A 15,377-nucleotide genomic window follows, 5' to 3' on the forward strand; every position below is an offset into this window, starting at 1 on the left:
TCCACAACCTGTAATCCTCCTGTCTCAGCCTCCCAAGTACTGGGATTTCATACTACCATGCCTGGCCATTTTTTAAAAATTTTAAACAAGGTCTCACTAAGTTGCTGAGTGTGTTGCTGAAGTGCCAAGGCTGTCCTAGGATCACCTGTGATCCTCCTGTCTCTGCCTTCCAAGTGCTGGGGTTACAGGTGTGTACCACCACACCCAGATTAAGTTGAATTTTTCTTCTTTTGTGGTACTGGGGATTGAACCCAGGGGCATTCTACTTCCGATCTACACTCCCAACCCTATTTTATTCTTCATTTTGAAACAAGGTTTCACTAAGTTATGGAGGGCCTCACTAAGTAGCTGAGGCTGTTCGAGAACTGTGATCCTCCTGTCACAGCCTCTCGAATGCTGGGATTACAAGTGTGCGCCACCGCGCCCGGCTCGGTCCCTGCAGTCTTAATTTTTATTTTGGCGGTAATGTGAGCAGAGAATGGGGTAGAACGCAGTGTCTGGCACCCTGTTGCAGGATGCAACGTCGAAGCTGGAGGAATCAGAACGCTGATGGATCAGAATGCTGGTCCTTGCGCATTGCTGCAGGTGGGTAGATACCTGCTGAGACGCTCCTCCTGTCCCAGGCAGGGTGGGGACACGGGCGCCGTGTCCGCTGTGCAAAGTGGCGCTTACCTTGGGCAGGGACGCCCGGGAGCCGGAGCTCTGCGTGGTCATGGTGAGCACGGTGGTGATGCCCAGGCCCACACGGGCCGGCGCCGCGTCCATGTTGATCCAGAAGGAGATCCAGGAGAGGATGACGATGAGGAGGCTGGGGATGTACATCTGGATCAGGTAGTAGCCCATCTGCCGCTCCAGGTGGAACCGGGCCTCAATGCACGTGAACTTGCCTGCAAGGGACGGCAGTGGAAGGGCGCGGCCCGGTGCCCGGAGCAGAGGTGTTGGGTCCCACAGCCTGGGCTGGGTCCTGCTCCGCGCTCACTCTGGCCACATGCCTGGGCAAGTGTTTGGATCACTCTCCCAAGCCACAGGTCTGCACACTTGGATTGAGCCAGAGGCAGGTAAAAAATACCCAGGATAAATCGCATCTGTACTGAACATACATAGACTTTTTTCTTGTCATTATTCCCTACATAATACAGAACGAAATCTACTTATACGCCATTAAAAAATTTTGAGCCAGATGTGGTCGCACATGCTGGTCATCCCAGTATTTGGGAGGTTGAGACAAGAGGATTGCAAGTTTGAGGCCAGCCTCAGCAATTTCGCGAGATCCTCATCGACTCAGACTGTTTTCAAACAAGAATAAAAATAGGGCTGCGGGTGTAGCTTGGAGGTAGAATGCCCCTGGGTTCAATCCCCAGTTCCAAAAAATAAAAAATAAAAAAGTACAAACACTTAGTTATGCAAGACAAAGAAGTCCTGGAGGTCTCAAGTACAGCAGTGTAATTAGAGTTTATTCAAAATTTGCAAGGAAGCCGGGCGTGGTGGAGCACTCTTGGAATCCCAGCATTCGGGAGGCTGAGACAGGAGGATCGCAGTTTGCCGACAGCCTCAGCTACTTAGTGAGGCCCTCTGCAACTCAGTGAGACGCTGTTTCAAAATAAAGAATAAAAAACAGGGCTGGGGGGTGTAGCTTGGAGATAGAATGCCCCTGGGTTCCATCCCCAGACCTGCAAAAAAAAAAAAAAAAAATCCAGGAAGGCAGCTGGACCTCCAGCCTCTTTGCCTCCCTCCCCCAGGGCTGATCTTTGAGATGAGGATACGTTAATTCGCTTCGTGATGGTCTTTATGTCATTACGTACATGGATATCCAAGCATCACATTGGCCAGGCCTGGTGGCCCACACCTGTAATCCCAGTACTTGTGAGGCTGAGACAGGAAATTCACAGGTTCAAGGCCAGCCTCAGCAACTTAGTGAAATTCTGTTTTCAAACAAAAAAAAAATAAAAAGGGCTGGGAGTATAGCTCAGAAGTAGAATGCCTCTGGATTCAATCCCCAGTACCCAAACAAAACCAAACAAAAAACCCCCATTAAGTTATATATCTTGAATAGATACAGATTTATATTTTATTTGCCAATTATACCTCAAGAAAGCCAAATAAAGAAGAGAAAATACTGTCAGTGGCCCGGGGCGGTGGCGTGTGAAGGCGGCTCTGATCACCCGACGCGTCTGTGGGGAGGGAGTCTCGGGAGGGAGCACCGTCCTGGCTGAGCCTGGCCTTGCTCAGGGACACAGAGCATCTCTGGAGGCTCTGAGACTTCTCTGAGGTGACCCAGAAAAGGGTAGCTGTCCCAGCCCCACCAGAGCCCAGGCTGCCTGTCCTTCCATTGCGCCCGCCCTGCAGTGGCTGCTCCCTGCCCGTCCAGGCCTCTCCCGGCTCAGCTGGTTCACACAGCAGCTTCCTAGGAGCTGCCGGCTCGCGGACTCTCTCCCACAGTGCTCCCAGCCCCAGAGATGCTGAGCTCAGCCAAGCGCCCGCTCGCGTGGCCTGCCTCCCGTGGCTCCGGGTGTAGGTGCATGGGCTCCTTCTGAACAGCGGCCTCTCTGGCCCCCTCACTGAGGCCCAGCGCGGGCGAGGCCGGGCCTCTGCCCTACCAGAATGTCGCTTCCTGTGCGACAGAGACTGTCCTCCCAGGTCACGTCTTAGCAATGGGATCGAATCCACCACCTGGAAGGATGGATGACTCTCTGAGCCAGGCTCCCTCGTGACCAGGCGTGCCCAGGTTGCGGTCACTCCCCCAGGACTCACAGGACGAACGTTTCAGAGCTGCTTTCTGGTTTCAAAACCCATTCTCTCTCTCTTTCTCCCTCTCTCCCTCTCTCTCTTTCTGTGGTACTAGGGATGGAACTCAGGCACATTCTGCCTCCAAGGAACACCCCCAGCCCTATGTTTTAATTTTTACTTGGAAGCAGGGTCTCACTAGGTTGATGAAAGCCTCTCTACTTGCTGAGGCTGTCCTCGAACCTGCAATCCTCCTGTCTCAGCCTCTCAAATCGTGGGATTACGGGCGTGCGCTGCCACACCCAGCTCAAAGCCTGTTCTCTTAACCACTAGGTAACAGATACAGAGCTGGCCCCCACGGGCGCTCTGTAGGCTCCGTGCTGGGCTGGCCGTTGGGCAGGCGCTCTGGTGCCGGCTGGGTGGGGTCTGAGGACAGCGCCCCCTACCTACCTGTGTTGTAGTGCTTGGTGCAGTATCTCAAGTCCTTTTCTTCCTTCAGGATAAACTGAGGCAGGGTGAGTCCGTCCGCCACCTGCACCGCGCCCTGCTCCTGCCACTCGAAGATGAGGTCGTTCATGGTGTAGCCAACTGGGGTGGGATGGAGAAGGAGTCAGCACGCTGGGCGCTCGTGGGAAGCGCGTCAGGGTGGGTTAGGGCCAGTCATTGGAAGGTCACGACACTGTACCATGATCTTATTATTATTATTATTTTTTGTGGTACTGGGGATGGAACTCCTGGGCATTCTACCTCCAAGCTACAACCCAGCCCTATATTTTTAGTCTATTTATTTATTATTTTTAAAATGATATTTATTTATTTGGTGGTACTGGGGCTCTGGAAGCCCTTCTACCTCCAGGCTACACTCCCAGACCTATTTTATATTTTTATTTGGAAACAGGGTCTCTTAAGCCAGCGAGTCTGGCTTCAAACCTTCGTGATCCTCCTGTCTCCGCCTCCCAAGCCCGGGGATTACAAGAGTGCGCCACCACGCCCAGCCAGTCTTTTTATTTTTTGAAACATGGTGTCACTGAGTTGTGAAGGGCCTCGCTAAGTAGCTGAGGCTGTCCACGAACATTCTCTGGTCTCAGCCTTCTGAATGCTAGGATTACAAGTGTGCCCCACCACGCCTGGCTTTTATTCTTTATTTTGAAGCAGCGTCTCAGTGAGTTGCAAAGGGCCTCACTAAGTAGCTGAGGCTGTTAGCGAACCACAATCCTCCTGTCTCAGCCTCCTGAATGCTGGGATTACAAGTGTGCACCACCACTCTGGGCTTCTATTTTATTCTTTTTGAAACAGAGTTGAGTAAAGGTCACTAAGTAGCTGAGGCTGTCTGTGATCCCGGATCCTTCTGTCTCAGCCTCCCAAGTACTGGGATTACAAGTGTGTGCCACCATGCCTGCCTGGACCTTTTCTTTTTCTCACAAAGGAGGTTAAAACTTGTGCAATTGTTCAAATTTTCTCTCTCTTTTTTGTGGTACCGGGGATTGAACTCAGGGGCACTCTACCTCTGAGCTACACCGTTACCCCTATTTTTAATTCTTCTTTGCGGTACTGGGGATGGAACCCAGGGGCACTGTACATTTGAGCTACACCCCCAACCCTATTTTTTATTTGTTTATTTTGAAACAGTCTCACTAAGTTGCAGAGGGCCTCACTAAGTAGCTGAGGCTGTCCTCAAAGCGCGATCCTCCTGCCTCAGTCTCCCAAATGCTGGGATTCCAAGCGTGCCCACCACGCCCGGCTCCACTCTCTCCCTGTCCTTCCAGACCCCATTCTGGCTTGTCCGGTGGTCTCCTCCTCACCCCTCAGGGGAGATGCAGTTGACACCTGCTGCTCCTGCCCGCGCATCTCCTGGCCAGCCCTTATTTTGCTGGCTCCAGATCGTCCTCTGGGGAACACTCTAGAGTCTGCCGCACACTGCCTAGGTGGGGTTCACTGCTGGGAGGGGTGGATGGTGTGGAATGGTGATGTCACCTGCACCCTGCAGACCAAGTGCCCACAACTTTGACTCTGGAGAGAAGTTGAGGCAGGTTCAGAACTGGCTGGTGCTTACAGAGATGGCCCAGCAGCCCCACTGCCCGGATGCCCCTCTGGTTCAGCTCAGATGGTTTCTGTGTTGCCATGAAGGAAGTCAGCCGTCCCATCTCTCAGGATCCTGCTCCTCCACATAGCCTTCTCCGGTACCGTCTCTCTTTCCCACAAAGGCCGCCACGTTTCGCACTTCTAATGACTGGCCTACCACTTCCTGCCCTTAGTTAAGAGTGATTCCTAGCCAGGCATGGTGGGCACACTTGTCATCCCAGCATTTGGGAGGCTGAGTCAGGAGGATCGTGGTTCATGGACAGCCTCAGCTACTTAGTGAGGCCCTTTGAAACTCAGTGAGACCCTGTTTCAAAATAAAGAATAAAAAATAGGGCTGGGGGTGTAGGTTGGAGGTAGAAGCCCTGGGTTCCATCCCCAGACCCGCAAAGTGATTCCTGCAGGTGGTCGCCTGTCCCCTCTGCTGGCGCGAGCACCCTGCAAGCCCCAGGACCCTGACTCATTCAGGCGATTTCTCCTTGGTTCCTCTGAGCGCGTTCACAGGGATGTGGAGATGTCCACCAGGGCCACGGAGCGCCAGCCTCAGGCAGACCGTGTAAGGGAGCTACGTGTCTAGTGTATCTTCCAAAAGCAAAGCCCAGAGAGTGACTCGGGCTCCATCAGTCAGGGCGTCCCTGCTGGCCCTGGTGGAGGGCAGCCTGGCTCTTCGAGGGGTGCACGGGGGGCACTCACAGCTCTCTAGTTGCATGATACACGTCTGGACGTCCATGGGGAAGTTCTTCAGGTCCATGGGGCAGGCCAGCGTCAGGGTGATCCTGGGGAGAGAAGGCAGTCGAGGAGGCTGGGGCCGCGCCCAGGGGAGGCTGTGCCTCCAAGCTCCTTCCTGTCAGAGAACCGGTTGTCCAGGAAAAGAAAGGCAGAACTCGTGCTTATAAACAGGTGTATATTTCCAAGTTCCTGATACGAACGTGGAGGCTCAGAGAGGCAAAGTAGGTTGCCTACACTCACACAGACTCAGGAACTTCTGGGTTCCTTTGGAGCCATGGTTTTTTTTTTGTTGTTGTTTTGTTTTGTTTTGGTGGTACCGGGGATTGAACCCAGGGGTATTCTACCTCTGAGCTCCACCCCAGCCCCATTTATTTATGGCAGAGACAGCCCAATTTCTAGGTTGAGCTGCACCAGGTTTCGGGCTTCCAGGGTTCACCTGTGGCCGGTGCCTTGGCTCCCTTCCTTCACACACTGGGCTGGAGAAAAGTCATTTCAAAGAGGGCCCCTGTGTTTGGGGAGTTCGCCGCCAGCTGTATCAAATCTGTGGGCTCCTGCTAGGCTCAGGTGGGAAGGGGCAGCTCCCCAGGACTCTGGGCTGGCTGCTTTCTTTGGGTTGTTTCGCCCTTGCAGAGGCTGCAGCCTTTGGCCCTTAGCAGAACCAGCTCAGCTGAGAAGGCTTTGCCAGCCAGAGTGCCTGCTGCAGGAAGCGGGCAAGAAAGGCTCTCTTCTCCATCTGGCCAGCTCCCTCCTCGGGCAGGTGAGAACACGGCTGCAGAGAAGGGTGGACAGGTCAGGACCTATCCTTGCGCAGGGCAAGCCCATGGCCCAGCCAGAGTCCGCTCTGGGCAGGGCAGGGCTGGCTGGTCTGCGGCAGGCTTCCTGACTTGGGGTCCTGGAATCCACCCCGACTGGCTGGGCCTAGCTGCGCCCGGCGAGCATCCTCCCTCCAGCTTAGCCCCCGGGCTCTCCTCATCCTTTAAGGGTGAAGGAGAAGCAGGAGGGGAAAGGAGGAAGGAAGAGGGCGGGGAAGAAGAGGGAAAGTGGGGCGAAGGGAATGCAGCTGGGTGTCTGAAGATAAGAGCTTGGAAGTGGGGCAGCTGTCACTCCAGGTTAATTCCCCGAGGTTGAATGACCTTGCGAGCATCACTTTCTGCTGACCTGTCCTTCTGTCATGCTACATGGGGCCTTCGCTGCCCAGAGATACGAAACCAGCTTGGCAGCAGCCAAACCCCAGCAGGGTGGCCCTCGCCTCCCCGCCGGCCCTGGCTGCCTCCTGGACGGGTGCGAGGGGCCGGGCGCCAGGGTGAGGGGCAGCCAGCCGCCAGTTCCTCACCTAAACCCTCAGCCTGCCCTGCACCTGCCCAGCCTGCTCTCCTGAGGTCAGGAGCTGATCAGCCTCTCCCACAGGCCTCTCATCTAAGGCTCATCTCCTAATAGAAATAAGAATTACTCCCCTGAGGAGCTGAAGAGGGCGGGTCATTTATGACCCATACCTTTTCCTTCCTTCCTTCCTTCCTTCCTTCCTTCCTTCCTTCCTTCTTTCCTTCTTTTCAATTTTCTTTCTTTTTTTTTGCTGCTAGGGATTGAACCCAGAGGCATTCTACCTCCAAGCCACACCCCCAGACCTATTCTTATTTCTTATTTAGAAACAGGGTCTCAGTAGGTTTCTGAGAGCCTTGCTAGGTTGCTGAGGCTGGCTCTGAACCTGTGATCCTCCTGTCTCAGCCTCCCAAGTACTGGGATTATAGGCGAGTCCCCCCCGTGCCTGGCTAAGACACTGTTTCAAAAAATAAAACAGGGCTGAACACACAGCTCAGAGATAGAATGCCCCTGGGTTTAACCTCCCTACCCCCCAAAGGAAAGAAAGAGAGAGAAAGAAAGAAAGAAAGAAAGAAAGAAAGAAAGAAAGAAAAGGTCTAGATATAATACATGAAAAGTATCCAGGGCGGTGAGCACATTCTCCATGAATGGCACGTGTGTAAAGTTATTTCTTCGCATATTGGCCACTGGTCATTGTCCCCAGGCCTTGGTCGGGGGGAGATTTGAGACTATGTGGGGGGGGGTGACAGAAGTCCCTGGAAGCTTTGCCCTTAGTGTCTGTAGGATATCCCACAGCTGGGGAAGAGTGTCCCCCCTCCTAGACTCAAGGCAAAGCGTGTGGGATGGAGTTTCTGGGAGGACAGAGCAGCCCTGATTGTGCTGGTGTGAGCGTCACCCCCGCCAGGCCCCGCAGCTGAGCCTGTCCTTGGACCTGCGATCGTCCTGCCTCAGCCTCCTAGTACTGAGATGACAGGCGTGCGCCACGACGCCGGGCTCAAAGCTGGGTGTTAACGGTTTGGATATAGAAAAGTCTCCTGGGTAAATTTCATGCATTGGGAATGCAAATATTTTCAGAGGTGTTAACGATTGGCTCATGAAGGTCTTAATTTCATCAATGGAATTAATTGTTTTGTTTTTGCGGTACTGGGGATGGAACCCAGGGGCACTGTACCTCCGAGCTACACCCTCAGCCCTATTTTTTATTTATTTATTTATTTATTTATTTATTTATTTATTTATTTATTTATTGTTGTACTGGGGTTCCTGGAAGCCCTTCTACCTCCGGGCTACACTCCCAGACCTATTTTTACATTTTTATTTGGAAACAGGGTCTCCTAAGCCAGCGCGCGCGTCTGGCTTCGAACCTGCGCGATCCTCCTGTCTCAGCCTCCCAAGCGCGGGGATTACAAGCGTGCGCCACCACGCCCGGCTAGTCTTTTATTTTTTGAAACAGGGTCTCACTGAGTTGAGAAGGGCCTGTCAAAGTAGCTGAGGCTGGCCGAGAACCCAACCGCGATCCTCTGGTCTCCGCCTCCCTCCCGAATGCTGGGATTACAGGCGTGCGCCACCACACCCAGCCAAATTAATTTGAATGATTTATTGGGTGGTAAAGTCGGCAAAACGGTGCCTGGATGGAGGACCTGGGTCGCTGGGGATGTAGTTTGTGGTGATACGAGTCCGGGCCCCTTCCCTGGGTCTCTGTACCTCCAGTCCCTCTGGCGTGAGAGTCACGTCCCTCCCTGCACGCACTATGCTTCAGGGCTGACCCTGCAGGCCGCAACCGGCCGCACGTGTCTTCCTCTAAGGTTGTGTGTTGGTCACAGCCTGCCTGTGCGCGCAGGTGCTGAGCTGGCCCTGATCGTCCCGCTCTCAGGTGTCTGCTTGCAGAGGGCGCTGGGAGGGTGGGCTCCGAGGAGGGCGGGGGTCCGCGGGGACTCACCTGATGCTGTAGAGGACGTTCCCGTTCCGGGATATCCGTAGCAGTTTGTTGTCCGTGGTGATCTCGTGGAAGTGGGCGCCCTTCTCGTTGGCAAAGAACAGGTCGGGCTTCCAGATGGAATCCAGCATGGACGGGTCCAGGTCCAGAGAGTCGTCCGGGTATTCGTTGTAGGCCAGCCGGGGGTCATTCCACTGCTGCCGCAGGAAGATGTTGACCCTGTAGTCCTGTGGGCGGAGGCAGGAGGTGGAGGCAGGGTTAGGTGTGGGGGGGGGACCATGACTCTCGGGGGGCCCAGGAGCTTTGGGTCAGTGTCCCCGAAACTCCTCACGGAGGAGCTTGCGGGAGTGTGGCTGCATCTTAGTGGGGGTGAGAGGGAGGACCAACATCGGGTGCCCAGGAGTCAAAACTACTCCCCCAGTCCTCGGACTGCCTGGCTGGGCATATTCAGCTATGCGTGGAAGTTATTTAAATGCGATTCTTTCTTTTGAAGAGATTTAAAAAGAAAACCCAAAGATTGATGTAATATAACTGGTTTTCAGCAATCTGTTAGGTTTTGTTGTTGTTCTTGATTTTTTTGCGGTACTGGCGATTGAACCCACGGGCATTCTGCCTCTGAGCTGTTACCCAGCCCTATCTTTTATTTATTTTAAATTATTTATTGGTGCACTGTATTCATACATCTTAATGAGATGCAAGATGGTAGAGACATACATGCACACCCCGCCCTATTTTTTATTCTTTATTTTGAAACAGGGTCTCACTAAGCTGTGGAGGGCCTTAAAGTAGCTGAGGCTGGCCGCGAACCGCGATCCTCCTGTCTCAGCCTCCCAAGCGCTGGGATTACAAGCGTGCAGCACCACGCCTAGGTAGCCTCCCCCTTTTTAAAATACTTTTGTTTGCCGGGCATGGTGGCACAAGCTTGTAATCCCCGCTCTTGGGGAGGCTGAGACAGGAGGATCGCACGGGTTCAAAGCCAGCCTCAGCTACTTAGTGAGGCTCTCAGCAACTTAGTGAGACCCTGTTTCCAAATAAAGCATGAAAAAATAGGTCTGGGAGTAAAGTTCAGAGGTAAAAAAGCCCCTGGGTTCCACCCCCAGTACCACCAAAAAAACCCAACAACATCAACAACAACAACAACAACAACAACAACAACAACACTTTTGTTTGCCCAGCATGGTGAGGCAAATTTGTAATCCCAGTACTTGGGAGGCTGAGACTAGAGGACCTCAGGTTTACTGCCAGCCTCAGCAATTTAGGCCTTCCGCAATGCTGATACTCTGTTTCAAAATAAGGAATTTTTTTTTAAAAAAAAGGGGCTGGGGGTGTAGCTCAGAGGTATAATGCCCCTGGTTCAATCCCCAGTAGAGAACAAAAAATATATATACTTGTGTTGGTATGGTGTAACTACGCAATATACTGAGAATCAAAGTGGTCCAAACACACGGGCGCTGGGCACTTGGAGTATTTCTCTCTGCCTGCCACCCTAGCCTCCCTCTCCTCTCCCTGTCGGTGTTAGATTAGTAGGGAAACCTTTTTGTATGGACAGAACCTTATCTGAACCGCTTCTTTCTTCAGCGCTCATTTGTCCTTTCCGCCTCCCTCTTAAAACTCCCCTCCACTGTTCTACTGACCTCCTCGTGTCTCCTCTTTTCTCTCTAGCTTCCTCCTAGGAGAGAACACACAGCCCCTTGCCTGGCTCTCTGAGGCTGGCCCATCTCAGCGCAGTATTCTCACTTTCCGTCCATTTTCCTGCAAATGATGTAATTCCCTACTTCATGGCTGCGTACAATTCCATCATGCGTATAGACCCCATTTTTCCTTACTCATTTGACTGTTGATGGACACCTAGGTTCCACCAGCCCTTTTTTACATTTTATTTTGAGACCAGAGCTCCCGAAGTTGCCACGGCTGGCCTTTGTGTGATCCTCCTGCCTTGGCTCCCAAAGAGCTGCGATTATCGGTGCGCGCCACTGTGCCCAGCTGGGAGAGTTCGTAGGTATCACGGAATCTCGCCTTACTGCTTCTGAAGATGGTTGCTAAGTTAATTTTCTTTTTGATGGATGAGACTATGGTGCAGTTATTCCATTGGAAGGAAATATTTATGGATCAGATGAATTAGCGAAACATCAGCCTAAAAGAAACACAACAGGCTTCCTTATTGCAGGACTTCACAGGGCTCTTCTTGTTCTCATGAGTTGTGTGTATGTCTCAAAGAAAGGAATCAGAGGCGCAACATTTCCCCGCTGTATTTTGTGAGCGTTCTATTATCTCACTTATTTTGTATGTGGTGGAGCATGGACACAGGCTAGGAACTACTGTCACAGCCAAAACTCTGCTCCCTCCCTCCAGTCGCTCTTTCTCTAAATGAAGAAACTGAGGGCCAGAGAGGATGGAAGCTCAGATCTGTAAACCCGCAGGACAGGGCTCATCTGTCCTCCCCGAGGCCCGGCTCCGGGCTGCGGGCGGTGTGACTGCCCAGCTGACCTGGACCAGCCCAAAGAGTCCAAGTCATTCCCATTCACCACTGGAGAAGCAATGAGTGGTGTGGGTAGGTCTCAGTGGCCGGCAACTAATACGGTTAAGAAATTTTTCACCGAGACAAATTTTAATTGCATGAGGCAAAGGTTGAGGCATTAGAGGTAGAGTTCGGAGTACTTGTGTGTTTTCCAAGGAAGAAGGGCCTCGCTCCTGTGCTGGATTCCCAGAAGGGCCTGCGGATGAATCTTCTTATTCGAGTCCAACTTTAAATGCTTTCCTTGGAGAAATAACCTCAGCTGGGTGTGGTGGCGGACACCTGTAATCTGGGTACTTGGGAGGTTGAGATGGGAGGATCACAGGTTCAAGGACAGACTGGGCAACTTAGTGAGGCCCTCTGCAACTTAGAGAGACCCTATTTCAAAAGAATAAAAATAATGCCGGGCGTGGTGGCGCACGCTTGTCATCCCCGCGCTCGGGAGGCGGAGACAGGAGGATCGCGCTGGTTCGAAGCCAGCCGCGCTGGCATAAGAGACCCTGTTTCCAAATAAAAATATAAAAATAGGTCTGGGAGTGTAGCCCGGAGGCAGAAGGGCTTCCGGGAACCCCAGTACCACCAAAAAATAAAAATAAAAAAAATAAAAGGGGCTGAGGTATAACTCAAAGGGAGGTTGTTCTTGGGCTTAATCCTCAGTACTAAAAAACAAAAGCCAAAACAACAAAAAAGAAATAATCTCGACACTGGAGGGCCCCGTTGCTCCTTCCCGGGTTGCTGTGTAAATGAAGTCATGCTGTCTTTCTTTGGGGGTGCTGCTTCTACCTGCTCATGAGCCCAGCTCTGTGGCCAGGGGGGTGAATTAAAGCCACCTTCCCCCTTTCTTCCCCGTCCCTGCCTGATCCCTCCCACCGCGCCCACCTCGTGCTGTTTGCCTACAGAAATATCAATAGCTTCATAAAACGATCCAAGATATTTTATAGGATTTTTCTGTAATTTAATTGCGGCCTCTCCCTCCAGCCCCATAGAGCGTGACATCTGGTCTCATAATCTCGTGTCTTGTAAGTCCCGTGGCGGAGTGAGTGAGACCTGGAAGCCAGGCCTCGATGGTGGCTCTTTGCTTTTCTGGCTGATGGTGCGGGACAGCTCTGAGTCCGACCCCTCTGATCTGAGCAGGGGTGTTAGGAACAGCTTCTCCTGCTCCCTGGCATTTTACATGAATAAAATGTGTGTGCATGTGTGCATGCGTGTGTGTGCATGTATGTGCATGTATGTGCGTGTGTGTGTAAGTGTGTATGTGTGTGTGTGATATGAGGCATGGGGACGGTCATATTTGAGTGCACAGAATATGAGTGGCTGGGGGGGAGGCCGCGGTCCCCAAACCCCAGCTGTACTTCTGATGTTCCCCTCGGTGACGTGTCAGGGCCAGAAGGGAGAAAAGAAAGTGGCATTTCTTAAGATGGGCCAGGCGCCGTTGGAGATTCCATCACAGACATTTAATTCGCACCCAATAGTGGCGACCAAAGATTCCGATTCCCACAGCGAGGGCGAGAAAACGGGCTCGGGAAGGCGGAGAAGAGCTAGGGTGCAGTGCAGTCGACCCAGCCCGACCCTCCCGTGAGCTGGAGCGTGCCATCACATGGGTGCGGGGGACTCTGTGCCGGGGACCCTCGCTCTCGTCCTTACTGGCGGGGACATCTTCAGGAGCGCCGCCGCCTTGGCTCCCCTTCCCCAGGCTTTTCCCTCTCTGAGTAGAAGAAGGCTCACAGGAGCTTGGAATGGAGCGCTTGCTCTGGTGTGGGTCTCAGCTCCGGGACGTGATGGGCAGTCACTGGAGGGATGAACGGCATCTCAAGATCCTCCTGCACCATCTTGCCCGCACCCACTCGGTGCCCTGCAGGATGCCCGGGCCTCAGAAGGAGCAGGAGGAAAGAGCGGAGCTAGATGGAGCAGAGTTCCTCATGTGATAGGTGCAAAACCAGCACCCGATGGGATGCTTTTCTGCAGTCCTGTGGCAGTTCAGCCAGGGCTCGCTATTGAACCTGGCCCTGCTTCTCTGGACCGCACTGGCCGAAGTTAGGTTAGACGGTCTCTAAGAGCCTCCCCCAGCCAGCAGCTGAATAGCCTCACTTTTATCTCCCCCCAGCAGCATTTAAGTGAGCATCTATTAACCAAACACTGTTCGAGGTACTTGGGGAATCTGCTGAGAACAAGATCATTTATTCAGCCGCAGAGGCTACAGGTAGTGTTTGCACTGTGCTGAACGGGTAGGGGCTATGGGCAGGGTGTGGGGGGTACACAAACAGGGGTCCCCCTGCTACATGGGGGGCTGGAGATCAGGGGTGTCTTCAGGAAGAAGGGTATTTATTTATTTATTTATTTATTTATTTATTTATTTTGTGGTGCTGTGGATGGAACCCAGAGGCTTTCTACTTGGGCTACACTCCCAGACCTATTTTATACTTTATTTGGAAACAGGGTCTCGCTAAGTTGCTGAGAGCCTCACTCAGTAGCTGAGGCTGGCTTCGAACCTGCGCGATCCTCCTGTCTCAGCCTCCAAAGTGCTGGGATTACAAGCGTGCGCCACCAAGCCTGGCCTGAAGAAGGGATATTTAAAGTGAGACCAAGCCAGGCATGGTGGCGCACGCTTGTAATCCTAGCACTTTGGAGGCTGAGACAGGAGGATTGTGGTTTATGGACAGCCTCAGCTACTTAGTGAGGCCCTTGGCAACTGAGTGAGACCCTGTTTCAAAATAAAGAATAAAAAATAGGGATGGGAGTGTAGCTCAGAAGTAGAATGCCCCTGGGTTCCGTTCCCAGTAATACACACACACGTACACACGTGTGTGCGTGTGTGAGATCAAGCTGGGCGTGGTGGCACACACAACATCCCAGTACTCAGGAGGCTGAGACCTGAGGATCACAGGTTCACAGCCAGCCTCAGCTATGTCTATCTCTGTCTCTCTCTGTCTCAGTCAGTCTCTCTCTTTCTCTGTCTCTCTGTCTCTGACACACACACACACACACACACACACACACACACACACAGACCCAATATGGTTGAATCAAAGAGGAAATCCTCTTGGGCAGCAGAGTGAGTGGTGCTCTGGAAAGAATTCCAAGTAAACCGGTCGTGGTGGCTTAGGTTGTAATCCCAGGAGGCTGAGACAGGAGGATCACACGGGGTTCGAAGCCAGCCTCAGCTACTTAGGGAGGCTCTCAGCAACTTAGTGAGACCCAGTTTCCAAATAAAGTATAAAATAAGTCTGGGAGTATAGCCCAGGTGTAGACAAGCTCCTGGGTTTCACCCCAGCACCACAAACAAACAAACAAACAAACAAACAAACACAATTCCAGGTAAATGAACGAGAGGGAGAAAGCAGAGTGGGTTTTTCATGAAGGAATTTGGATTTTATCATGACTGTAATGTAAAGACTTTGAAAAAAAAATGTCTTTGGTACTAGGGGTTGAACCCAGGGGTGTTCCACTACTGAGCTATACCCATAGCCCTTCTGTTTTTTTTTTAATTTTTATTTTGAAACAGGGTCTGGCTCAATCTCTGAACCTGGCCTCAAACTTGCAATCCTCCTGTCCTAGGTCCCACGTGATGACGGGCACGCATCCCCGTGCCTGGCTGCTTTTGAAGAATTTTAACTGGGGATGATGGACTTTATGATATCTGTATTTTATTATTGATATCTTTACAACATTTTTTCTTATTGCAGAAAAAAATGCATGCTGACTGTAAAAACTATCAAAGTACATCTTTAGAAAGAAGAAAATAAAACCCAGAGGGTCTCATTATACGATGAGTAATGAAAGACTATAGCGAGAGGCCTGGTGGCTTGCCCCTCCCACCCGCAGCTGCAGGCTCCGCCCCTCGGCAGTTGCTCGCCCAATAAGACGGCGCCATTGCTTCCCCTGCCCTCGCTCAGTGGCGGGGGGCGGGGCGTTCAGGAGAGAGTCCGGTTCTGCGTGCAGTAGGCTGAGAGCTAAGGGCTGGTTTGCATCTGTGGGTCGCTGCGGTTAGACCTGCTCCTGTTCCATGTTTGAGTCCAGGGACCAGAGGAGCAACCTTTTAATTAATTAATATTCTGTGGTACTGAGGGTGGAACC

At 52.3% G+C, this 15,377-nt stretch overlaps 1 protein-coding gene across 2 annotated transcripts in view; it reads right to left on the reverse strand.

The window, feature by feature from the left end:
- GLRA1 (glycine receptor alpha 1) overlaps positions 1 to 15,377 on the reverse strand; it is a gene marked incomplete at both ends in the record, with an annotated part of 91,182 nt that overhangs the window by 7,810 nt on the left and 67,995 nt on the right. For both annotated transcript variants that reach the window (XM_080699022.1, XM_080699021.1), the window contains 4 exons: positions 673 to 887; positions 3,175 to 3,312; positions 5,497 to 5,579; positions 8,792 to 9,015. In XM_080699022.1, the coding sequence (XP_080555148.1) occupies positions 673 to 887; positions 3,175 to 3,312; positions 5,497 to 5,579; positions 8,792 to 9,015 (660 nt within the window). The remainder of the gene's footprint in view (positions 1 to 672; positions 888 to 3,174; positions 3,313 to 5,496; positions 5,580 to 8,791; positions 9,016 to 15,377) is intronic.

The sequence above is a fragment of the Muscardinus avellanarius genome (assembly GCF_963383645.1).
Source record: "Muscardinus avellanarius genome assembly, chromosome: 7".
Lineage (NCBI taxonomy): Eukaryota > Metazoa > Chordata > Mammalia > Rodentia > Gliridae > Muscardinus > Muscardinus avellanarius.